We start from the raw sequence: 24,478 nt of genomic DNA on the forward strand, positions 1-24,478 counted from the left end.
GCCCAGATACAACGGCGTCGAAGCAAAGGATTATGCCAGTTGGCTGCGATCAGAAGACGTCCTCTGGCCAGTCCCACTGCTTGGAGCCAGCGCCAGCGCTAGCCTGTTCCTCGGTCAGGGTTGTCTTCAAGGTGGTGGTGGGCATGGCAGGCACGGAACCGACCCCAGGAGTGACGGTAATGACGTGATGCTTCTCGATAGCAACGAGCGTGGGCTTCGTGTAGACGGCGGAGGGGGGAGGGGAGGAACGACGCTGCGATGACGAAGGACGTTTGTTCGAACCTCTGGAGCTGGGACGGACAGTCTCGTGCTTGTTCACGAGGATCGACTTGAGAGGCTCGGTGCGTACGTGGATGGATTCGGCGTCGGCGTTGGAATAGGCAGAGTCGTGCTGCGATGGGACGAGGGAATGGGTAGAATCGACACGGGGGGCGACAAGGATGTTGTCTTCTTCGTTGATGGGATCGAGGGTGTCCAGGCTCGAGCGGCCAACTGCATTGTGGTCGATTACCTCTCCAGTAGCCTGCTGCTCACTGTTGTCCTGCTTCTTGGTGTTGGTCTTGATCATCTTACCATGGCCGACATCGGATCCAGGTTGTTCGTTTGCTGGCTCGGCAGTGGCTGCCTTTTTGCCCGTGGACTTACGCTTCTTCTTTGGCTTTTCCTTGACGTATTCAAGTTCGTCTTCTTCCTCGTCGGCAGGAGGCTTGTAGATGGCGTCGTCCTTGGACGCACTCTTACGCTTCTTGGTAGGAGTCTTCTTGTTGTGTCTTGACTTGACGCTGGCCTCAAGCGCCTTGAGTTTGGCGTCCAGACTGGGGCGGTTTTCGACGTCACTCTGATCCGCGGCCTCAGAAGAGGCAATGGCGGCTGGGTCCATTGGGTCGTGGTAGTAATCGACAGGCAAGAACGACTGAATCTCAGAGCGGGGCGTGTCGATGACGATGACAGATTCCCTGCGGTGGTCTGAGTCTCGGAGGTGGGTCAAGTCGAACGACTGAGAGTGGGTGGGTCTTGGTCTGACGAGTGAAGGTGTGTTCTGAGCCTTAGCAAGTGTCTCGGCCTGTAGCAGACTCTCAGAAGGAAGCGAAGGTAGCTTGCTACTGCTCAAACCAAATCTAGCCCTAGTAAATTTGGATCTTGAGGTAGGAGTGAACTTTTCAAAACGGGAAGGAAGTGGAGGAAGCGGCGATGCGTTCGTGATGGCGTTGTTCAATTCACGGCGAGCATCAGCAAGTTTGGACTCGAGGTCACTGACACGCTTGTTCAATTTCACTGTTTTGTTGAGCTCCCTCTTCGACTGGGATCGAGGAAGCGACTGGAGAGTGAGGTGGTTGTGAAAGTTGGGCTTCTCTGGCGACAAGGAAGGAGTTCTCTTGTCTTCCGAAGTAGGCACAAACGTCTCGCTCAGATTTGCATGAGAGCGGCCACGTCTCAACGAACTCAAGGAAGGAGCACGAAGAGAAGCACCACGAAGAGTGAAGAACGACTTGCGTTTGCTGAGAGGCTTTTCGGGAGAGAGAAGTTGCGGCGACCTAGGTTCGGTGAGAGGTTCAGTCGAGCGCTTGAACAGAGCAGCAAGTTGTGGCGGGGCAGCGGCATCGCCAGTCGAGTCTAGAGAAGTGTCGCGCGAGTGTGGGAAGTCGGCATCTGGGCGTAGACGAGCGTATGCGGCAGCGTGACGGGGCGAGGTCAGAGGTTGACGAGTGGGCGAGTTGAACTGGCTGCTTCCACCGATGCGAGGCGAAGTCAGGGCCTTGTTGGGAACGACGGTAAAGTTGAACTGGCCGGACTTCTTAAGTTCCTGATAAGCTTGTTCATACATGGCCTTGTCGTCCGGCACAGCTTCAGGCTGAGCCTGGGCACGCTTGCGGTTCTCCTCAATGTTTCTAACAGTCAGGTCTTCCTTGGACTCTTTCCATGTGCGCGAGAACGACTCCCATACATTTGCCGGGTTGAAGGTCGATGCAAACATCTTGCCGAAGCGGAAGAGACCACCTGACGGCTTGACTGATGCCGTCGTAGAGGGAGGGATTGAGTCGAAGGTGGGGACGCTGGCGGGTGGGGGTGGTCGATCGTCGACAGGGTCGTCTTGGAGAGGGTGGTTGACGGTTGGTCTCAGCTGATGATGTACCGACGGGGTCGAGTTTTCTTCATGATACTGGCTCATGAGGTGGTCGACATTAGCCAGAGCGGGCACACCGGAGTTCGAGTGATCGCGAGTAAAGACACTCGGGGGTTGCGCACTGGGCTTGTCCGACATGCTACCTTCCTGGAAGCGAGAAGGCCGTGTGTTGTCGACAATGTCAACATCGACGTCGGCTGGTTCGGCGTGACGCTTGTTGAGCGACGAGAGGCCGTAGCGGGCGTCTTTGCGGCGGATGCTACGAGGTTGCTGCTTGGGCGACGGCGACGGGCGGCTTCGCTTTGGTGTGTGTCGGCCATGCTTGTCCTGGTCATTGTTGTCTTGGTGTCTGCTGTCGTGATTGGCCTCTCTGTCATGATGATCGACGGGCAGACGCACGTCTGCCTCAGGCACTTCCATGGCCCATTCCATTGTACGCTTTCGCTTGCTTCCGCTGGCAACCGGCTCCAAGGCCTGTCCAAACTCGCCGTACATTCCTGCGTCGTCTGACATGTTGTTGTTGAGGTCCTGCAATCAACGATGTCAGTCGATCTTATTTCTGCGCTTTTTGCTGATGCGAAGAGTGAACGAGTGCCGTTGCAATCATGCAATCCCGCCAACGGCAGCCTTTGTTTACACCACGGCACTCACACCTGTGGTGCTTCTTTCCCCACTTACCGTCGATTTCAGCTGCGACCCTGCATCTGCTCAAAGATTCGAGATCTCTGCTGGCAACCAATCCGGCTCGTCCTCCGAGAAGTCTTATAATCTTGTCAAGGCAGAGAGAGACGTGGTAGGCGCAAATGCAGATTGACGTCTGGTTGTCCCGACACTGCCGCCAAAACATAACATGAACCGCCGTTTTTCTGTGGAGCAGGAGCTCGGCGCGTGCTTTGGCGCACGTCTCACAAAGAGCTCCCAAGTTGAGACCCTGCGCTTACCGAACCACTTAACCGCTGCATACTACCCGCTCGTCTAAAATATATCATCCTTTGTTACTCAATATGCCATGATTCGTGTCACAGTTAACGTCCGTAACATCAGTTGTTCAATTCGTTGAGTCTTTTCATTGCGTGTCATGTCTGTCGTGGCTATCGTCGGGTAATTTCTCAGTCTCTTATTCGCGGTGACACCTCTATTTCCTCCACAATTACATGTCCCGCTGCTCTGCTATACTCGCACAAAAGAGATCAAAGTCGCTGTTCCACCTTCTGTACATATGAAACCGCTCTTGTGCCGATATCTATCTGCTGTTGGGCGTTTAGTCGTGGCTGGGGGGAAGGGGACGAGCAATCTCGCGTCCATCTGCACGTCTGTAGCTCATCTTCAAACTCTCCAACTCGGCGAGCTCACTATCATTACCATCGTCTGCAACCAGATGACCGTAAGAAGACACTGAAGGTCTGGCTCCCTGTCTCAGGGGTCCAGTGAGGTGACGAGTGTCAAACACACGGTCATACGAACGCTTGCCATTGACTTGTCCATTTTCAGAGGTTCTGGCCATGTCATAGTAGTGGCTCTGAGACACTGCGCTGGATGGTGGTGATATCTCAAGCTTGGTCTGGGGGACCAAAGAAGTGTTGATGGGAGGCAGAACGTGAGGTGCGATTGCTGATGTGCCAGACGAGGATGCCTGGCTCATCTGTCTCATCTTAGGCGTCTGCTGAGGTGTGTAAGCAGCAGGCTGCTGGTACTGAGAAGAGTATGCCTGAGGTTGGCTGCTGTGAGGGTACGATGATGCCTGAATCATCGAGTGACGGCGGAGATCGGCAGGTGCGGGGACACCATGGGCATAATCGACGCTCATGGTTCTTGCAGCAGCAGGCTCCTCATACTGTGCATGATGCTGAGCGGGATGGCCGTATCCGTAGTAAGTGTGCTGGTGAGTGGGGGCGGGAGGTGCAGCCTGAGGGTACTGATATTGGCCGTAGTGCATCTGATGTTGAGGAGGCTGCATCTGAGGAGGCTGCATCTGGGGCTGGGACTGCGCATACTGCGGTGCATACTGGTGGGTCGGAGCCTGGGAGTACTGAGGCTGTGCAGAAGGGGCAGGCTGAGCAGCAGTCTGTTGGGCAACAACCTGAGGGGCGTACGAGGGTTGAGGATAAGCTTGAACCATGTCATGTCCGGATGGACGACGCGAAGAAGGAGCAGCTGCAAGGGAAACATGACTGGCGATGCTGGCCGATCTCTCGCGGTCAGCGGCATCAGCGGCAGGATGAGGGCCAGCCATGTGAGGCTGGTAGTTGTCCGGGGTAGCCGAGTGTCTGCCACGGTCCGAATAGCCGTCGTAGTCCTTACCCTTCTCACGTCTACGCATGCGGACCTCACGTCTGATACGAACACGGCATCCTTGGTCGGCTACGGTACGGCTGAGCTGGGTGCTCGAAGCCAATCCAGGGAACTTCTTGGCACTGAAGACGGTGAATGGCTGGGACTTGACTTCCAAACGGTGGGTAATCTGGGCTTCTCCTTGGGCGGCAGCAGCGGCTGCTGCTTCATCTGCTTGGTCCGCATCCTTGGGATCCTTGAGCTCTTCGTACAGGCTGAAACCAAGTCTGTATTTGCCTTCATGGCGGACAGAAAGATCCGGGAAGATGAAGTATCCGGCTTGCGAGGGGCGGTCCAGGTATACCATACCGGCAACAGGAGTACCGGTCAGGACGGTCAGGCGGGCGGGGTCATTGTTGGGAACACGTCCTTGGGCAATAGGACGTGCTTGTTCCAAAGTCGCAAACAGGAAGTAGTTGGCGTTCATGCCAAAAGTGACATCGTTGGAGTCCTTCTCTTCACCGTCATAGATGCGAAGCTCGACAATTGGCGGGGGGTCAACAGGGCGACGGTCGGCGGATGCTGATATCGCGTCAGTATGATGCTCGGCGTTGAACTCGTGAGATACACGCACACTTGGCACCAGAGCCACAGGCGCGAGCACGCTCGGGTTGCTGAAGAACCTTGAGCTTGTAAATCAAAAGCCTTCCATCGCACGTGGTGCGAGAGAAAGAAGCTACAGTCTCGTTGGGGACTGGGATCACACGGGATTCCATGATGACAGTGATAACGAATCAAGTATGTGATTTATTCAACGCGCAGCAGTGATATAGGTAAAACTGCGTAGCCTAGCGACGGGAATGGTCAGTCACAGTTGGTTGGGTTTGGTCTATGGGTCCGTGACGGTGGTTTGGAGAAGGAAAGAAGGTTCGGACGAGCCTGAGCATCCAGATGTCTGGCTGGGACCAAGCTACCATCACATCGGCGTGGCCATGAGAGTCCCACGAAAAGGAAGATGCAAGGCATAGAGGAAATTCGGAGACTCACCCTTGCTGGTTTGATAGGGAAGGGGTGAGATACGCGGTCGAATCGCAATCAATGATGCCCAAAATAAACGCTGCCTTTTGGTGAGGAAACAGGCGCGTCGGTCAAGACTGAAGCCAACGATATTCCTTGGTCGGCTCTCTGAATACCAAAGGAAGGGCGAGTAAGTATAGAACGAAAGACGGTAGGTTCTCCTCCAGACAAAAAGGCTTCAACCCAGGAATCCGGATCTAAAGGGTTAAAAGAAGGTGGGAGAGACGAAGGAAAAGGCAGGTACAAGGGAACGGGCGAGTCAGATCATGGAGGGCCCAAGCGCCTTGCCGCACGCCGCACGCAAGCGAGCCTTCCTCCTTTGCCCTAAATTTGGCGACTAGTCCGCGTTTGGTGCCAGTGAGAGTCTGGCTCGGCTTTCCTTTTTTCCTCATCTTCGGGTTGGCCTACATCATCCATTCCCAGCTCCTGCAGTGTGCTGTCCATCCGGTATTGATGGCCGTGGCTGAGCTTTCTGGTATTGACGCTGAGGTGAGTACTGTAGGCGGGTTTCCTGTTGATTGTCGTTGTATCTCAACTCCATATCTTTGCCCGGAGAAGGCTTTCCAGGCTATGTGGTAGGCTAACGGGCGGTTCTCGCGCCTCATTGTCTGTTGGCTGCTCCCCACTGCGCACCGTCCCGTTGTGGGCCCTCGGGGGGTTTCCCAATGTTTGCTTTGCCATGTTCGCAACCCTCTGATCGACGGCGCCTCATCCTGCAGCAGTAACGTCTGCACTACCACCACGCAGGAATCCGGTAACCGGCGTCGTGTCAGTATTCCCGCTGAGTTCCTCTTCAACTGGAATGTGGTTTCAGGTTCATGGCCGTTTGTCTACACGCTCGCCTATTAAGATTGTCGCTCACTGTGATAAGCATGCGGTTATACGTGGAGCGATATCAATATCAAGCTGTGGGTTTTGGCTTCGCTCTAAGCCAAGCGGTGCAATATACAAGCAGCTTTACCCGGTTGGCCCCTTGGTGAGCACTTCCGATCTCACTGACAGAGTTGCTTGAGCCTCTCGAAATCCAAGGCCGTTGGATACGCCAAACGAGGCGCATGCAGGGAACAAACGCGTGAGTAACTTCAAGAGTGTGTCAGGCAAAGACAACGACCTCCAGTCGAGAAGAGTTTGCGGAGAATTCGTCTTGTTGTATCGCTTACAAGGTTTCAAAATAGGCGGAGAGGTTAATGCACTAAGGTCTGTTTCGAGCATAGCTGCAGCAGAAAGCAGTCGGCTCCAGCGGCAACCATGGCAAAAGTTGCTCTGCATGGCGGTGCAAGAACTGCCAGCACATCAGTCTAATAGGCAGGTATCCACCTTTTTGCTCTGCTCCACTGCTTTCTCAAAAGCGCCTATCGAGGTCGTCTGTGTATAACACGCCATCTCAGGCGATCTGACCAGAGGCTCGTTGTTGTATGCGAAATGCATGCCGGGAAAATGTCTTGCAGGCTGACCGTCGAGAGATGAGAGCGAGGGTGTCGTGCTATGCGATCGCAATGCAGGCCGCACAACCATTCACAAGCGGCGGACTGGGATCAATCCAATCGTTGCAGAACCCGAGAAAGCTGACACGGTCCAAAAAACGAGTGGCTGGGTCAGGTTGTCACCCACCAAACGAAAGTCCTCATTCCAATGCAATTCCATCAAGAAAATATGGACCCTCTCTGTCGCAGGAGAAAGGGGCCTTTTCCAATTGACAGCGCGCGAAGAAGCTGGTTAGATGAGGGGACAAAGATTGCACTTGTTATCCGTACCGCCCCGGTGCCCTCATGCATATGACAGCGCGGAGCCGGCGTGCCTCGTGCAGTCCGGTTTTTTCTCCCACTGCACCGGACACGACAGATCAACAATTTTCGCATGGTCTTACGAGGCCAGAAGCTGTCAAAATGCTCACATAGCATTCTCAAAGATAGGTGCTTTGTGGTTCACGCCACGGCCGGGCTCGCCCGTACTCAAACACATCTCCACCCATAGAGCGGAGGCTTTCACACAGCTTCATGCCTTTGTCTCAATGTTTCGCACATCACCACCTGTCACAGCCATTTGAACCTGATAAGAAAAGGTTGCATCGATGTCCCAACCTCTTGCCTCGCTTCTTATTGTTGGAGAACGAGGCTAGAGACAAGCTACACATGCATGTCGCGAAGAACTGTGATTGACGCGGAAAATAAAGATAGGCGGGATGATGCACAGTTTAACTAATTATTCACTGTACAGTAGCGAGAGGGACCCTCTTTTCCATTGGACCATTTCATGCAGGAGAACGGATACGTCAAGTATTGCAACGATGATCACCCTGCTGACTCTCCGCCCTCTGACACTCTTTCTCAAGTGTACATTCTCATCACTGACTGCCGTATGAGCTGGGGCTACATTGCGGAAATAGTTGATCATCGACCTCTTTCGTCTTGTCGCCGCCAATCAACCACCCTCGACCAGGTCTTTGTCTCCTGTCACCTGCAACTCTAAAAAGGGTAAAAGTTTCAGCCAAACTCCCCCAGAGCCGCCGCCACACAATCCAATATGACCGCAACTAATAAAAGCAGCCGCCTGCCTCTACCACTCAACAACCGTATGGGCGCCTGGGTATATCGCTTGGAGATAAAGCGTGCCTGTCTCCCTCCTTCCTGAGAGTTGAGAGGCTATAAGGCCCACTCACACGCAGTCCACGCCCTTGTAGCCGCTTGAAACGCAATGAGTACATCTGATACCAATATTTCGTGCAGGAAGCGTGACACGCCCATTTGCTTCGCGATGATGACACTAATACTCTAGAATAACGTCCTTACCTTGAGTCGAGAGAGCCAGACCTTCTTCAAAGTCCTCGGTCCGAGGAATGGTGGGATGGTCTTGTCACATGAATATTATTCACAATGCAACCCTCCTGCTTGACCAAATATTCATATGCAAATGCAACTTCCACATTCCAAGCCACGACTTTTCCGTGACTGCCACTTGGTCTTCAAAGAGCGGCACAAGAGATTGCTTGAACCAGAGAATCACAGCAAGCCTTGAAGGCTTTTCGAATTTCCACAATGCACTTACTTGCACAACTTTGACCGCCATTTCAATATGCATATGCGTGGAGCAAACAATAAAGCCACAGTGCCATGAACTTATATCCCTCTCGCCCACCTTGCCCATGTCACACCCTCCAGGACCAAAACCGTTAATTGTACCTTGACCTCGACCTTGACTTTGACTGTATAGCACACACCATCTTCGCTCTTCCACTACTCGAGCGAGTCATGTATGCCCACCCACTGTACCCACCCTAACCCTGGCCTGGCTCTCGTCCTTTCCGACCTTACCCCTCGTATCATCCGGAGCAATACATCTCTTGCAACACAAGCCTACCTTACCCCTGTCCAGATACAGCACATCGAACGTCAAAGTAACACAAACCAAGCCAAGTCAAACCAGAGAAAAAGGCATTAGTGGTATACTCTTCACAAGTCTTCTCACCGCAATTTCAATTCGTGACTTGCGAGTCCTTTTCGGGTGCGAAGTAAAATTCTACGACTGTCGCATGCTACTGCCTCTTCTTCTCCGGGATGGAGCGAAGCTTCCGAGATGATACTACAAACGGGAAGGAGCCATTGTCTCTGTCCCTTTGCCCCGAGTTGTCGTCCATGGGAGCAAGCGGACATTTGAAAGATCATCACAGGCATACGTGGTCAGGTAAGTTCTTGCTCACGTTCGTCCTCTCGTGTTTCTATTTCCTTGGTTGGCAGGGGATTTCTTGCTCTGCAGCTTGTCGCCCTAGATCACTATCAAAGAGGTCAAATGGCATCGTCAAGGATGACAAGAGGTGGGTTTTGATTGAGCACGTATTCGCTCTTTTCTTCCATTCACAGTTCATAAGAAGCAATGAAGACGATCCTTGAGACACATACACAAGGGAAAAGGGCCATACTGACAAAAAGAGGCATCGACCATTGGGCCAGATAGTTTCATACAAAGGAAAATAGACAGATAAGGAAAGTATATATAACCCTCGTACTTGTGGTTTCGTAATATGCAAAGAGAAAAGGAGAAAGGGGTAGCTGGCATTACCCAAAAAGAAACCAAAGGAAAAAAAAGAAAACGCCATCTAAAGCATATCCTTGATGGGAAGACTCCGTTTCCGACTCCTTTCCACGTTCGTCCAGTTTGTTCGTGATATGGATAATTTGATTCGTCACCGCTGAAGACAATTCCGCGTAGAGAAAGCGGACCAGCGATGAACGGAGAAAGACGCCGCGCTCAATCAGGATTGAATCCTTGATATGACGCGAAAAAGGTGGATGTCGTATGTACATATTCACACCTTCGCATAGTTGGCCGTATGGCGAACGAGTCGATTGGCACCTCTGCTGAGGACTTATGCCGGAAGTTGGCTGTGCGAGACTTCTGAGGTAGCTCGCTTCACCTCCATCTCGACTTTGCACCAACATAATCCTCTTTGGTGGTCGATCTATGCATATCGCATATCTGCAATTGAGCCTTCGAATGGCGCTCCTTGTGGTGTCTGCAGACCAGATGCGGCAGCAGACCCTTGCGACATCCAGGCATTCGCTGCGCCTTGTGCCAGAGCCTGCCACTGATCGGCACGGCCTGTCTCTTTCTGACTGTAGTAGCGTAGGGCCATTTCCATTGTCTGCATCTCTGAAGTCTTGCCTACATAGTTGAAGACTTGTGTTTGGCCAGGTGGGGGCGCTGAGTATTGTCGCATGGGCGATGGAGCAATCGCCACGGGCACGATCCCGTTTTGGCCCGGGGGAAGAACGCAGCAAAGGGCCTTCTCGCCCCAGTAGGTGGTAGCTGTTGCGACTTGATCACCGAACATCACCTCCATTCCAGGAGCAAATCCGCTGCCATACACTGAGACCTCAGTGCCGCCTGATGGCGGACCTTCAGATGGCGTCACCTTGTTGATTATGGGATGCGTTCGATCCGGCTCAGACATGGCATTTGGCATCGCCGAGTTTGACATGGCAAACGGGTTCTGACGGTTTGGCATGGCGCTGGCTCCACCATGCGCCTGCTGTCTTTGGAAAGCCGCCAAGTTGGGTCCGACAAGCACTGGACTTGGTGCCCGGCTTTGGTGAGCAGAGCTGGGAGCGGAGTAAAAGGCCTGATATGCAGCACCATCCATGCTGTTTGTTCGGTTGAGTGCAGAAAACGGGAATGTAGTGGTCTCAATGGGAGTGGACGGTCCCGTGTGAAAGTGAGCGCGCGATGCTGAGTGTGGCATGGTGATATAAGACGGGTCGTTGTTGCCACTAAGGAACCCAGCACTTGTGGGTGAGAATGGCGCTTGTGCAGTGGGTTGAGCCATCTGCTGATTTTCCATTTTGGTCATGGTAAGCGTGCTAGGAATCCTTCTGTGGGCGGACGATGACTTGCGTTTCTTACTAGGACCCGCTTGACCAGCGCTGTTGGGAGAGCCTGGACGAGAGAGGTTACGTGGTGTCATTGTTCCAGGAGTTGTAGCCTGTGATGGCGGGAAATTTTGCATATGCATGTTAGAGGGCTGGTGGAAGTTTTGGGCGCCATAGCCAAGACTTTGGAGATTGCCTGTTGATTTGGACACAGACATGGCAGGCATGTGGGAGTGCAAATCGACCATCGAGTGTGAAGTAAAGGGAGCCTGGGCAGGGAATTGGCCGTCATACCACGCTTGGCCAGGCACACTCGCCATGGGGTGCGTCTTGTGGTCGTCGGTGATGAGAATCGAATCGGAGATATCCTGGGCCACGACGTTGCCTTTATTGTCTTTGATGGTGAAGATGACTTGGAAGCCATCCTTTTCGTTCTGGTGACGGCAGTAGCAAGCAATACGCATGGGTGCCACGACTTGCATCGCAGTCTCTGGTGGGTGGAAGAAGTCCGAAGCTTGGACATTGTTGTCCTTCGGTGCCGGAGACTGCTGCCAGTCTTGCCATGGCTTGTATTCATTGGTGTTGAAGACAATGACGCGTTCAGTCTCGTATTTCTCCCAATGTGCTTGCTCTTCCTCCTTCTTCAGCTTCTTGCGTGCGGCCCTCTTGCGTTCGCGATTTATGCAATTGCTGCATATGCGCACCTCTCCACCATTTGCCGGCTTGTCGTTTTCGTCTACTTCTTCCTCGCCTGCCTTTTTGCTTGCTCCCTGGCCACGCACTTGGATGTGAGCATTGTCCTGCAGCGCTGCTCGATTCATAGCCTTCTCGCGCAAATGCGGTTGGTTCATGGCGCTGGTACACACGAGCATTGTATATAGCTCGAGCGTGTCCTCGGCCAGGTGCACTTCCTTGGCCAGCAATTTGGCCTTTGCGATGGTATGAGTCGGCAGGTGCAGCATCTTGACGCGTGGCGGCAGATAGTCCATGGTCAAGCGGATGTTGATTTGAGTCTCGACTCGAGATTTTGCTGGAATGGGAGCGATGTTCAGAGGAATGCGGTCACCTTGTGCCGTGGGCGCCTTGGGAAGCTCTGGCTTGGGAGCATTCAGGACAGGCGAGGGTGTCATGGCGAGAGCGCCGGGTGACGCGAAGGCGTGGGCATAGTCTGTGTTCCATGCCGGGTTCTGAGCAGAGTTGTTCCACATCTGGTTGGCGTTAAACATGTCTGTCCCATCAGACGAGGGCGTCGGATTGTTGAACATGGCTCCCGGGGAGGCTTCTTGGGTCTGGGATGCCTTGACAGAGGCCGGGGATGCGGTACTCGAACCAAAGAAGAAGTTTGAGGGCTCGACGGTTCCAGCCTGCTTGGCAGATTAGTACTAACTAGACCAACTATAAGCATTGAACATACCGGTGGTTCGGCCTTGATATATTGGTGCTGAGAGTAGGTACGGTCAATCAAGTCCATAGGCTGGCCACCAGGACTACTTGCAGCGCTACCAAATTGGTTGGCAAAGTCCTGCTCCAATGAGAGGTTGTGTAGGGAGTGTAGCGAAGCCATATTGGTGGTGCTACCGGCATGCGAATGCATCAGCGATCGCTGCTGCTCGAGCTTGATAGCGTCGAAGTTTCCGGGCGGAGACTCGGAAGTGGCCGAAGTGTTCTTGCGCTTTCTGCCACTCGTCTCGGAAGACGAGTCTTGTGACGAGCTTTCGGCCGAGCGCGACGAAATAAGCGATCGTGAATTGTATGGCTGGTGCGAATGCGCGTGTTGGCCGTCGTCGGTCTTGATGTGGTAGCTGGGGCTGTCGGCTTGCACGGTCGCGGCCGACATGTCGAACAGACGAGCGCCATCGAAGGGCGATTCGGCGGCGGCGCCGAGGTTATCGTAGAGATTGGAGAAGGAAGGGTCATCCCACATGGACATATCCGTGTCCTGGACGACGTGTGGGTTTGGATCTTGATCCATGACTTCTAGGTGTGGGCGGTGGTGCGAAGCGACTTCGCGGGGAGGGCGGGGGAGGGGCGTGAAGGGCGATGAACGATCGTGGGCGAGTGGGTGTTGATCTCAGCAGGAAAAGAAACGAGAGCCAGAGTCGTCAGTAGTAACAGGAGCCAGTCTGGCGTGCGCAGAGCATTGTGTATTCGAGACGTCGTTAGGTGGTCGAGGACGCGGTGTCGGTCGCTTGAGCGGGCGTGCACCGGGTGGCTGTGTGTCGCGAAGACGATCAATATGACAGCCAGCAATGTCAAGTCAAAGTCGGTCAGCCAGCAGCAGATCAGGCGCAAAGCAGGAGTGTGCAGGTCGTGTCAAGAGGAAATGGCGTCCGGCAATCTGTACGAGGCGGCAGCAGCGATGGAGAACAGACCGTCCGGAGTACGTGCGCGCGTGCGGTTGCGGTCTGCAGCTTGCAGCCTTCCTTCCTGGCTCAGTGTGGAGATCTGAACTCTTGGGAATCCTCAAACCACAGAAGCCAATTTTGCCAATATTATCTGCTTCAAGCTCGGGATTCTGTTTCGCCGCTACCTATCATCAACCAGTCTTTTTCTGCTTATATTATCTCGTGAATTTGCATCTTCAGAGCTCGATACTCGACGAGTTGCACCTCGAGACTCGAGTCTTCCCACTCGTCCAACTTCTCCTCACGAAGTCGTCATGCACGCCAAGCGTCCGAGCGTTGCGCCTCCCACAGTCGACTGTCGTTCATCTGAAGAACCGCTGCAAGTCGTCGATTCGACTTTTTGTCTTGAATAACGTCTTTGCGCACTCTACTGTCTGCTGCAATATGCGTTCACTGCTTGCTCTTGTTCGCTCGCGTGCTCTGAAATCCACACATCTGCACGCCCTGGTATTGTTCTCTGTGTGTCATCTTGATATTCGGTACATCTGCCGCATCGGTCTTCTCCGTGCCCGCATGCACAGCACTCCGAGTACCAAACTTCATTAACCCGCCATCTTATTCCAGCCCTGACTATTTGACTTCTGTTGCTCTGATCTAACAATCCACTCGAGCAAAGCCCTCGCTCGTCGTTGAAGAGCGAATTTCTCGTCAAACTCCATCTCACTATGGCTTCGGATCCAGCCATCAACGGTCTTACGGACCGAATACCGTGCCGCTGATCTGCAATCCTCCGCGGTACGAGCTCACGAGTACTTCTCACAGAGTAGCACTGCATTTGGATCACGACACCAGTCTCTTCGTAGTGATTGTTGTGACTTGTCCTCACCTCTAGTCCTGTCCATTTGGCAACCCCCACTCTTCGAGCAGCTGTTGCATGCGATACTCTGTCGCCCACCCCGTTTCCCTCTGAATGTTTTGTAGCAGGTTCAGTATACACCCTCGCATAGCATCAACTTCATCCGGCGAGTGGCCTTCTTCGGTCTGTGCCGATCTAGTGTTGGACTCGCGCATTCCTAACACCTGTCCAGCTGTATATAAAGGCTGAACGCTGTGAATTCTGGCGCTGTCGTTTGTGAGCCCCAGACCAATACTGACAATCTCCTCGGCGTGTTTCCTGCTCTGGCGCAGGATGGACGCATATGATGCGTGTCGCTGGGCCAAAGACCACGTATTGCCTTTGCTGTGCGTGCTTGAAGACTTGATATGCGTTGTACCAGTGGATTCGTGAGGTTTGTTCAACAGCAATTGAATCTTTGCAAAGTGGAACGATTGCATCGTCGACGCGCACATGGGTCTAGCGAACCACTTTCTTAGAACTTTAGTAGCACTCCTCACGTCGTTCTAAGAGGAGGACATATCAGTTTGTGGAACAAGTATGGCTCTAGGCGGCTTACATTGCTCTTGTCGGGCCATTCGGTCGCGCTGGGTCTAAAACTATGTGGCAATCCCTGTTCAAAATTTGTGTCAGTGGCTGTGGTTTGGCGTGGAGTCGGCATTTTCTTACCTCAAACCAGACATCTAATTGCTGTTCCAGGCCTTCCCAATACTCCAGGAGTGCTATCTGTCGAACTCCTAATCCCATCTCGTGAGGGAATTCATCGCCAGCAGAGATGAAATTGACCAACTTCATCATAAGCCAGATCAATGCATTTGATATCATGTCATCAGTCATTGGTTCATGTACTGCTGAATCATTGGATGGTAGGATGTAGCCGGCTTGTGAGATGTGCAAACCAGCCGAGCGCCACATGGACAGATCAGTCGTGTCTAATCTCGTGCTGGTGTTGTTGATGACTTTCCAATTTGTCAGATGCGCGAGCTCTATCAGGGTCGAAAAGTAACTCACAAGCATTCAACATCTCTTGTCGGCAGATGTTCCAGAAAACAGCACGACGGCCTTTGGTGGAAGTAGTTGATCTAGGCATAAGCATTGGACTATGGTCCGAAGCGGTAGTCGACAGAGGCATCGTACCATCCTTAGCAATGTCGAAGAGGCTTTTTGCACCATCTAGGTGTCTTGACCATTCGGTACCTGAAGCATCGAGAAACTCAAACACACAGAGTATGGCCGTCGTGGCAATCAACTCATCTGAGTCTGGTCGAGACAACACTGGGGGAGACGCTGAGTGGTGATCTACTCTCAGCTCTCCAATGGAATCTGAGGTTGTCGTGGCTAAACCCGGAGAATGCTGACCAACAGAGGCCTGTCGAGTCTCGTTCTCAAGGGCTTGTCTTAGCAGCGTGATGGCTTGATCATAATAATATCGTGCCTTGTGTGACCACTCCGCTGGAGTACGTTTCGAACCAGAGCTTTTAGGATGCTGTGCTGTGATCCTGATCCGTCCTAAGGCTTTAGCTGACAATGCGACCGATGCATACAACAGCAAAGGACTGTAAGCAGCCTTAAGAGGCACATCGACTGCAAAAAATGACCCCAGGTCAAACAAATCCATCCATTCGCCTGGTCCCTCAGAGAAATAGCGTAGTAGGAAGGGCACATCCTCGTCAGTCTTCGGATCGAAGTCTGGTCCAGTATCTGGTCCAGACTCGAACAAATTCATACACGTCTCCGATAACTCAGTATCGAGTCTCGGGTCGATTGGTGGTGAGAAAGCTTCTGGTGCACCCGTTCGTCGTGAAGCGTTTTGGAAGTAATGGTCGCCTGAAGCTGCGGCAGACAGCGCCTCTAGCCCATGAGTCGAACTTGGCATGAAGGGGTAAGGATACTCGGCTGTAGCGTTCCAAGTCTGCTCCATCCGTGGTTCTGGTTCTCTAGCCTCCGGGATCGAATGAAAATGTGATGAGTCCGGATCATCGTAGGGGTTAGTTGTGTGTACAAAGGTGACTGCGTAGTATTAGCAGGTGCATCTGGTCACCTAAAGCTCATGCTGCATACGTTGACGAGGAATATCAACCCAAATACTATCCTTGCCAAAGGTTTCTTTGTAGCCATAAAAGCTTTTAAGGCCGCCATCAGCATTGCTGGTGCCGGATCCATTCATGGATGCATTCTGCTGATGTCTGAAGACCACACCTGGGCTAGGTACACATTGGCGACTGGCTTTCGTACATTGTCCACATACTACAATGCAACATTTCGTCAGTTGTGTTTCTCGACGTGTGGGTAATGACGTGTCTAAGGTCTGCCGCCATGATCACACACTGCGGGGACTGGCAGAAACTGCGCGTGCAAATACGTGCGACAGACGAGAAGGGATATCCCAACATACTCGGCTTGTGCTCATCACACTTGAGCTACAACAGTGTCAGTGAAGGACGTGAAATGACAGCAGGAAAGGTTAGGATACTTTGCGATTGCGACATGTTAAGCTGAATGGAGACAAATTAGCCATTTTCGGTATACATATGACCTACTCAAGCGCGAATGCACTTACCATCCAGTTCTTGAACGCATGGTGTACTATTCAGCTCATCAACCATTGTTTAGCGCAATATGTGTTTGACGGTAGAGAAGGTTGGGAGGACGAGCAAGTGGGGAGATGGGGCTGGATCTGGGGTTGCCAGGGTCATACCGTCGACATTGTTACGAGCGAGTTCCAGAACGCGGTGACACCTTTCCAGTCGCTACAATTGACTAGAGCAGTTATAACAGTTCCGATACAGATAAACAATCACAGAAGAACATGTCTGCCAAATAAAAGCCTCTATCGTGTACAGTGTGGTGCGGAAGATCAATTTTTCAATTTCAGAAAACCCTGACTCAAACCACACCCTCGCAGACAAACAATAACGAGTCACATTCGAACAAACATTCAACAGTCATGATGAAAGAGACCAAATACGGATGAGTATACAGTGACTTGTTATTTTCATAGTGCTCTGTTGGCAGTGAACCAAAACGTTCAGAGTGTGGCAGCTATTGAGTTGTGCCTTTTTGGAATGAGCCATCGTCCGTCTTACGCCCTTGTCCCCCCAAACGCCTACGCCATGTCGATCTTCAAATCAGATATCCGGTAGAGTATTGCAAAAGCGTGACAGCTACTTTGCCGTCTTAGCCTTCTTCTTGGGAGGTTCCACCTTCTTCTCAGAGTCACTACCTCCGGCGTCGGCCATTTCCTCATCGCTGTCTCCGCTACTATCGTGAGCGCTGTCATACTCTTCGGCGACATCAGATTCGGACTCGGTGTGGAAGTCTTCATCAACGGACTCATCGTCTTCGTCGGCTGAGCCACGTGCTGCAACAACCTCGTCATCCGAAGAGTCGAGGTCACCAGCCTGTAGCACAGCGGCCATCATGGCGCCTTCTTCTTCCATCTCATTCTTGGTCTTGATGCCCTTGAGCTGGAAGAAGTTCTCCAATGACTTCTGCTCCTCACGGTTGATGTTTGAGAATTGGTGCTCACCACCACCCTTGAGTGCGACCGAAATGTCAAAGGTACGGGAGGCGCTAACAGCGCCGCCCACTCGCGACATGGTAATGGCGGAGACGTTGTCAAAAGCGATGTAGGTAGCAGGCTTAGGCACGAAGAGGAAAGCGCGTTCCAGACAGAAGAGGTGGCCTTCGTTGGCTTTGACCGAACACTTGACACCAGACTGCTGGTGGTGCGAGTTGTAGTCGCGACTGGGCTGCAAGATCTTCTTGCCCGTCAAACCCAAGAAGATCTTGGAGATGACAGTGGCGATAGGTGCCTCGTATCTTGGTTGGAGCTTGTTCTTGTACTTGTTTTCGAGGTCCTCTTCCGTCATGTTCAGGTCAAGGACGATGTCCTCTTCGCGCTTGAATTGCATGACCAGGAAAGGGTAGCGAGTCTGGCCCTGACGTAGCGGAGGATCAAGACCGATGCAGATGAGCTGGTGGACATCGTCGGGCTTGGGTAAGAGGAAGAACTTCTTGATGGAATCGTACTGGATTTTGTAGTCGTAAGTCTTGCCGCGAAGGCGGAGAGAACTCTCGTAGAGATCAATGTCGAAACGTCCACGGGGAGTAAGGTGCAGAATATCGAGGAAGGTAGCGAAGGTAGCGCCGGCGACTTCGCCAATTTCTGCTTTATCCATGAGCATTTCGTAGAAGAGGTTGGCGGCGTTTTGCTGGTCGTCTTCGCCGTCGGCTTCGCTGCCGTCTTCGTCGCCCTCTTCCTTCTTCTCCTTGCGAGTTGCCGTTCCGGGGATGTAGAAGCGCATCTCAACCATTTGATCGACCGAGCCGCCCGCCTTCTTGCCTCTGCCTCTTGCACCGCCAAGGGCGCCGTTAGTCCCCGTCTCGTCGCCGTTGCCGGGCAGAGAGAATTCGACGGCGACTTCGTTTTTGCCGGCAAGGTTGGTGTTTGAGATTTCGGTGTATGGGATTTCGAAAGCAGGTTGGTTGCGGACGTTGAAAGCAAGTTCGGCCTTGCCAAAGTCGGCCTTTCCCCAGTTCCATCCACGCAGAGCATGCTCTTTCTGTTCGAGGTTGATGCTGTACCACAGCTTGAAGCACCTGGATAGACGGTCGTAGTCCTGCTTAGAATTAGCGCTTGTGTAACAGCCGAGGCAGGACGAGGAGTCGTACATCGAGCATGAAGCCGTCCAACTGAATGACACCGGAGTTTCTAGAGTAGATCTTGACTTCGAAGCCCCTTGCGGCTCTGCTCCATTGTGATGAGATGATCTCGGCTTTGTCGAGGGTGAAAGTATCGCCTGGACCCGAGGGTTTCCATCCTAGACCGGACTCGGCGAAGCGACACTTGCCAGTCTGCTTGGAGAGATCGAGGTAGATGTTGTCAAAGGTCTCCCTGTAGCGCATGCGTCAGCCTCTGCATTTGCAGCTCGGAAAGTATCGCATGCGGTGCCGATCACCACATGGGTCTTGTACTCACATGTTGAGAGATTAGGACTGGTGTGTGGCGAGGGAAGTGATGTTTGCGCCTTCTCAGAAAGACTGAGAGGAAGAAGCGGCGGTGGGCAGACGCTCAGGAACTTCGCGAGCTCTGTGGCACGGGTGAAGCAGATTCTCACTGACGAATGCAGCAAAGATGTCGTGAAAGTGTATGCAGATGGGGCGATGAGTAAAGATCGAGGCAAGCAGTTGTTGATACGGCCAGATCAGAGCTGCAAAGAGTATCGTCGCGTTTCGCGTGCGCGGTCGTCGCGCCGACTTTTGCGGGGATCAAGTGAAAGCTGCTTCTGCTTTGAACAACCCGCCTACCCTTTTCCGACCATCTGCTCTGGACCTCCCTTTACCGTCTTCCACTTGCCATGAGCACTTAGCCCAACTAATCTCGCAAGAGCCATCTACCAATGTACTCATGATCGCATCTGTCACGCTACGACAGACTGCTTGGAATGTATACAGTATAGCTTTCTTGGAAGACCAACTTAACACTTAGCACTCGATGGGACTAGGGTCATGATTGGACACACTGAGTTGCTGCAAGATTGCCTTTGCGCATATCAGTCTAAGACCGAGTTCTTCCATCTAGGAGCATATTGTTCAGCTGTTCTGCTCCAGAGTTTCAACTTTCTTATCTACCCTTGCAGGGTGCATCTCTCTTGGACACCCGACAGTCGCGGCTCCATATTCGTTGGACTGCTTAACCGAACCTCTGCCGACAATTGAGCCTCAACCCGACCCAGCCCTGATCAAAAGCCTCCCGTCAAGTCGTCCCATAGCCCAGGGTCGATCTTGATTTTCGACAAGTCCTCCTCATGAGCATTCATCTGATTGGAGACCTGTCAAGCCAAGATCGACCGCATCCTCTGCAGTCCGTTATCAAGCTCGGCGATCATAGCTTGCAAACCACATTAAGTTGATGCTCTGGACCCAATTCAGCACTTCTCCACATGCTTTGTCTGCCTTCACGCTCCTTCGAGCACTGTACATGTACTCATTGCATGTAGTTCCAACTCTTGTGTTTTGACAAATCCTCTGAATCCCAATGCAGTCTGCCACTGTGGACTCAGGCACCACCCGCCCCAGCACGTGTCAAACAAGCAAGTGGTGGTCTGTCAAAGTTGCAATCCCTGAGCTGACTGACCGGCTACTTCGTCCTTGTAGATGTGCTTCAAGGGGGGTGGAGCAAGTCGCAGGGGATAGGAAGTGACCCGATATGCAGGAACATCAATATTCTCCCGAGTCTATTTTTGCCCGTCTCTTTGTGCAACTGCTCTGACTTGTCTGTTGTAGAGCAATGCCGTTGCGACCGTCATTGACTTCTGATCCGGGCAGTACACGACTGCAGAGTAGTCTATAAGATACTTTCATGTACTTATCAACTATGTCTCTCAAGTCTGAATCCTTCCGCCGATATTGCAAAGCCAACCTTATATTGAGAGCAAGACCAAGTACTTGTTCTCCTCATGCATGAGCCTTATGCAAGCTTCCCAAGCGAGCCAAATCCACAGCCCTCAGACTGTATTGGGAGGGAACTGCGAAGAAGCTGCCGAATGCATCCATGCATCCCGTCAGTGACACTCTCGTGTGAACAAATCATTACAAAAGCAATGTATCTGCTTTGACCATTCCGAGACGAGTTCAAGATGCAAGCGAGAGTGTGAGCGTCCATGCACCTTCGAAAGAGACCGCTCGTCTTATCATGCCATGCTGAGCAAACCAACGGCGCGCTCTGACAAGTCTAGCTCTCATGGCTAGTCATTGGCACCGGACTTGAAGATATGCCGTACCATTAGATATAGCAATTTGGCTTCACATTCGCGTACGATTGCTGAACCTAAAAGGTTTCCTGGGGTCTTGTAACGAGATTCGCACATGGCCGTGACAAGAACGGGTTCTTTGGCATCTACTACCCTCAAAGGAGAAGATCTTCATCATTTACCAGAATGGGAAAGAGTGCCGTTCGCACGGCCCTTCCTGATGGTGGGGTTTCTCCCCGAAGAACGTGCCTAGAAACGTGCCTAGACACGAAGACGATTGGCTCGTGGCGTTAGCGACGAGCTAGTCATGGCGCCATCCGGCTTCGATTGGTTCCCAGCAGTTTGGGTACCCTGCACTTCGCGACTTGCCCTGCGAATGTGGTAAAGCTCCTTCGGTGACTCCTGCCAATGGCTGCCACGGCACTAGGACATATCCGACACCAAACGGTCGGGGAGACCTTCTGCAGACTGCCGGCGCGACAAGCCTGCTCCAGAAGGAAATTGCTGTTGCATGATGAGAAAGAACAATTCTGCTCGCAAGTCGTCAACTCGTGGGCTGCAGTGCGTTGAGCGCTTTGCGAAGGGATCGTCTCCCAAGTCTCGGTTCCTCCAGGTTAGAGCCAGTCAATTGAGCGGAGTAAATGAACCCAGATTAGCAGATCTGACGCCGCTATATCGTCACCTTGCTGGCTGCCAGACGGGCAGATCTGCAGCCATCAAGTACACGACCCAGTAAACTTTCCGCAGCGACGCCACGGTGTAGGTTGCAAGCCTCGTCAAACCGTAGGGCAGAACCGACAGCGGCCACTCTCTCGCCATGGGCTTGACCAGGGTCTACCGACTGAGTCAAACTCAGCATTCGGTTCGTGTGCTGCGGTTCCGTTTCTGGAGGCGCAAAGACATCCACATGCCACTGAGCCCAGGGCCAAATTGATAAAGCTGATGTTCGCCCCCGAAGCGAGAAGATCCCAGTCCAGTCTTCTTGATATTCTTCTTTCATATACGAGCTCAGCTGTGTCCTTACAATCAAGACTGGCCTCGAACAGGAACGAGCTTGAGTTTCTGACAACCGCTCCACTAACCACATCCCGCCTTTCCTTGATTGGTAAGGTACCCGTAGCAATCATCTGTATCTCGAAGATCTTCCGGACCATCTCTGCATTTGTCTTGTCCTCGGATATCTGCACCCTATCATCGAGGGCATAGAGAGCAGATCTTTCTGTGCGGTTACTTGATTCGGGAAACTGATTCCATTTGTTTTTCTTCTTGCGTGGTAAGTCCCTGCGGATGGTTAAATCATGCTCTTAATGGATGCTTACCCCAGCCCACTTAGGATTCTCTCGACCTCTTACGGAACTTCGCTCCTGAACGACCTTACTGTCGGGACAACTCTACTACAACATCAATCGATATGATTGCTTTCAGTCCCTGTCCTATCACCATGACGACTACACATGAGGAGGAATATCCCCTCTATGCATTCTCCGGACTCCCAACGCAAACACCAACATACCCATCGGTTCACTTCCAGATGCAACAACCCATGAACAGTTTCAATGCATACAACATGGAGCAGAACAATGTCTCCGAAGCTCCCTCTAACTACATCCTGGAATCTCACAACTCTTCGAAGTACACAAAGCACAATTTACAGCTTTCAACACCCATTTACTCGCCCACCAATACTACTGCCAACTATTTCGACCTTCAACCTAACGTTCGTTCAGTCAAGTCTGAGTCTGCTGCTTCAATGCTCTCTTCATCCAGAGGGTCCCCACTTATGGGTCTTCGTTCGTCTTCGGACTGGACTCCGTTACATGGAGTTGGGTCCAATCTTCTTCACCAAGGGCATTACCAACAGCAAATACTCGTAAACGACAACTTCAACTACGCCGCTCTTTCTTTACCCGAGAAGCCTGGATGTGTTGGTAAGTCTGCTTCGATCTGTTGATCGTTACCCGACCACTCTAACTTTGGCCTAATAGACCCTACCCTCATCCAGCCTCTGTCGCCAACGCCACCAACAACGACTCACATGCACTCTGATGTCAAGCATCTGTTCCCTCATCCGCCCTCCCCTACTCCGTCGTCAGCACACTCGAACAAAAGCTCGGGTGTTCTCAGAACTAACTCGGTCCGATCCAACCGGCCAACATCTCCCTACATTCCCTCACAATCTTGGAACCCCTATCCCACATCATCCTCATCACGCCGCCAGTCTATCTCATCAGCTCACTCACACCATTCAAGACATAGCCAGTCATCATTGGACTCTGAAGAGAACAAGGGCATCTGCCCCATCGCATCATGTGGTAGACACATCAAGGATCTCAAAGCACACTTGCTCACTCACAAGAACGAGCGACCTGAGAAGTGCCCAATCACTTCATGCGAGTACCACATCAAAGGCTTTGCTCGAAAGTACGACAAGAACAGACATACCTTGACTCACTACAAGGGCACAATGGTCTGTGGCTTCTGTCCCGGTAGCGGTAGCTCTTCAGAGAAGAGCTTCAATCGCGCCGATGTATTCAAGAGACATCTCACTTCTGTACATGGAGTTGAGCAGACCGCACCCAACGCTCGCCGACGAAGTGGAGGAAGCTCCAGCATCAAGAATGGCCACAACAAGATCGGTGTTACTGGCATGTGCTCGACATGCAATGTCGCCTTCGCCAATGTACAAGACTTCTATGAGCATCTTGATGACTGTGTGCTTCGCGTCATTCAACAAGGCGACCCTTGTGAGGCTATCAACGAGAGGATCCTTAGCTCGATGGTCGACGACAAGTCAGTCAGAGACACCTTGGAGAGACACTCATTGAGCAGCGCTTCGAGTCTATCGGGTCCTACTGTCTTCGATGAAGATGAGGAAGACGATGAGGAGGAGGAGAGCTACATCAAGAACGAGATGGTCTCTCCCGTCCTCTCCAACAGCAACGTCAAGGATGCGACTCGCCAAGGCATGACCTACTCCAAAGGAGGCGTCTCCCTGCACTCCATCACAAAGAACAACAAGCGTCGTAAGAACTACCCGCCTGCCTGGAATGCGCCCCCTGAGAAGATGAGAATGAAGAAGCGAGTCTTGTGTGTCTTCGATGGCCCGCGCAGACTCTGGAAAGATGACCTCATGCTGGGCATCGACAACCAAGTGCGCGAGCCTCTTTCCGGCAGAAACTGGGTCACCAGCCTAGATGTTCAGACTCTCAGAAGAGCCGAGGGTATCCTCGAAGCGACAGAAGAAGAGAAAGGTTCATGGCTAGATGAGCAAGGCAACCCCTTCCTATTTGCGACAGCTGTTTGATTTTTGGATTGACTTCCACCCAAGTTTCCTTTGTCACTATTTACAGCGCATGGAGTTTCTGGTGCACTATTGGGGATTTTCCTTGTTTCGAGATACACTGTCGTTCCTAACTTTTTCATGTTCGATACCACTTTTTTATTATGCCATAGCGATGAAGCTGTTTTGAGCCTCTAGTCGATTAAGCCGAATACCACCTTATCTTTCACCATCAAGTTCTTATCATTTTCCTAATCTCCATCTTTTTCTCCTTCGAGCAGAGTCATAAGCGACATCGGTGACCAGAGTACCGAACCTGACCAACGTGATCCCTGTCATGCCCTGTCAAAAGGTACAAATGCCAATG

The 24,478-nt window shown here is 52.3% G+C and overlaps 7 protein-coding genes across 7 annotated transcripts; 2 read left to right on the forward strand and 5 right to left on the reverse strand.

The window, feature by feature from the left end:
- Nucleotides 1-100: 100 nt before the first annotated feature.
- M438DRAFT_191234 (uncharacterized protein) lies at nt 101-2,881 on the reverse strand. The gene is made up of 4 exons (XM_029899251.1): nt 2,804-2,881; nt 646-2,653; nt 164-544; nt 101-103 (listed from the first exon to the last, which is right to left on the reverse strand). The coding sequence occupies exons 2-3, from the start codon at nt 2,636-2,638 to the stop codon at nt 531-533; spliced, it is 2,007 nt and encodes a 668-aa protein (XP_029762321.1). The 5' UTR covers nt 2,639-2,653; nt 2,804-2,881; the 3' UTR covers nt 101-103; nt 164-530.
- Nucleotides 2,882-4,400: 1,519 nt separating this feature from the next.
- On the reverse strand, nt 4,401-5,172 carry M438DRAFT_270754 (uncharacterized protein; the record flags this gene model as incomplete). Its single annotated transcript, XM_029900417.1, has 2 exons — nt 4,401-4,978; nt 5,025-5,172. Coding segments are annotated over 2 exons (726 nt in total), but the record flags the coding sequence as incomplete, so codon positions are not given.
- Nucleotides 5,173-9,747: 4,575 nt separating this feature from the next.
- On the reverse strand, nt 9,748-12,946 carry M438DRAFT_191284 (uncharacterized protein). The gene is made up of 2 exons (XM_029899252.1): nt 12,251-12,946; nt 9,748-12,200 (listed from the first exon to the last, which is right to left on the reverse strand). Exons 1-2 carry the CDS (start codon nt 12,806-12,808, stop codon nt 9,930-9,932), a joined length of 2,829 nt encoding a protein of 942 aa, XP_029762323.1. The 5' UTR covers nt 12,809-12,946; the 3' UTR covers nt 9,748-9,929.
- On the forward strand, nt 12,947-14,179 carry M438DRAFT_191294 (uncharacterized protein). The gene has a single exon (XM_029899253.1). The coding sequence runs from the start codon at nt 13,086-13,088 to the stop codon at nt 13,785-13,787; it is 702 nt and encodes a 233-aa protein (XP_029762324.1). The 5' UTR covers nt 12,947-13,085; the 3' UTR covers nt 13,788-14,179.
- M438DRAFT_344531 (uncharacterized protein) lies at nt 13,588-16,692 on the reverse strand. The gene is made up of 8 exons (XM_029905250.1): nt 16,637-16,692; nt 16,550-16,571; nt 16,472-16,496; nt 16,138-16,323; nt 15,088-16,086; nt 14,746-15,035; nt 14,636-14,689; nt 13,588-14,582 (listed from the first exon to the last, which is right to left on the reverse strand). The coding sequence occupies exons 1-8, from the start codon at nt 16,654-16,656 to the stop codon at nt 14,070-14,072; spliced, it is 2,109 nt and encodes a 702-aa protein (XP_029762325.1). The 5' UTR covers nt 16,657-16,692; the 3' UTR covers nt 13,588-14,069.
- Nucleotides 16,693-17,054: 362 nt separating this feature from the next.
- Nucleotides 17,055-19,281, reverse strand: M438DRAFT_294465 (SSrecog-domain-containing protein). The gene is made up of 3 exons (XM_029901845.1): nt 19,058-19,281; nt 18,751-18,973; nt 17,055-18,698 (listed from the first exon to the last, which is right to left on the reverse strand). Coding segments are annotated over exons 1-3 (1,683 nt in total). The 5' UTR covers nt 19,060-19,281; the 3' UTR covers nt 17,055-17,240.
- A 2,991-nt stretch (nt 19,282-22,272) lies between these two features.
- On the forward strand, nt 22,273-24,135 carry M438DRAFT_270816 (uncharacterized protein; the record flags this gene model as incomplete). Its single annotated transcript, XM_029900425.1, has 2 exons — nt 22,273-22,759; nt 22,817-24,135. 2 exons carry the CDS (start codon nt 22,273-22,275, stop codon nt 24,133-24,135), a joined length of 1,806 nt encoding a protein of 601 aa, XP_029762327.1.
- Between the last annotated feature and the right edge of the window lie 343 nt (nt 24,136-24,478).

Source organism: Aureobasidium pullulans, assembly GCF_000721785.1.
Source record: "Aureobasidium pullulans EXF-150 unplaced genomic scaffold scaffold_6, whole genome shotgun sequence".
NCBI classification, from domain to species: Eukaryota; Fungi; Ascomycota; class Dothideomycetes; order Dothideales; family Saccotheciaceae; genus Aureobasidium; species Aureobasidium pullulans.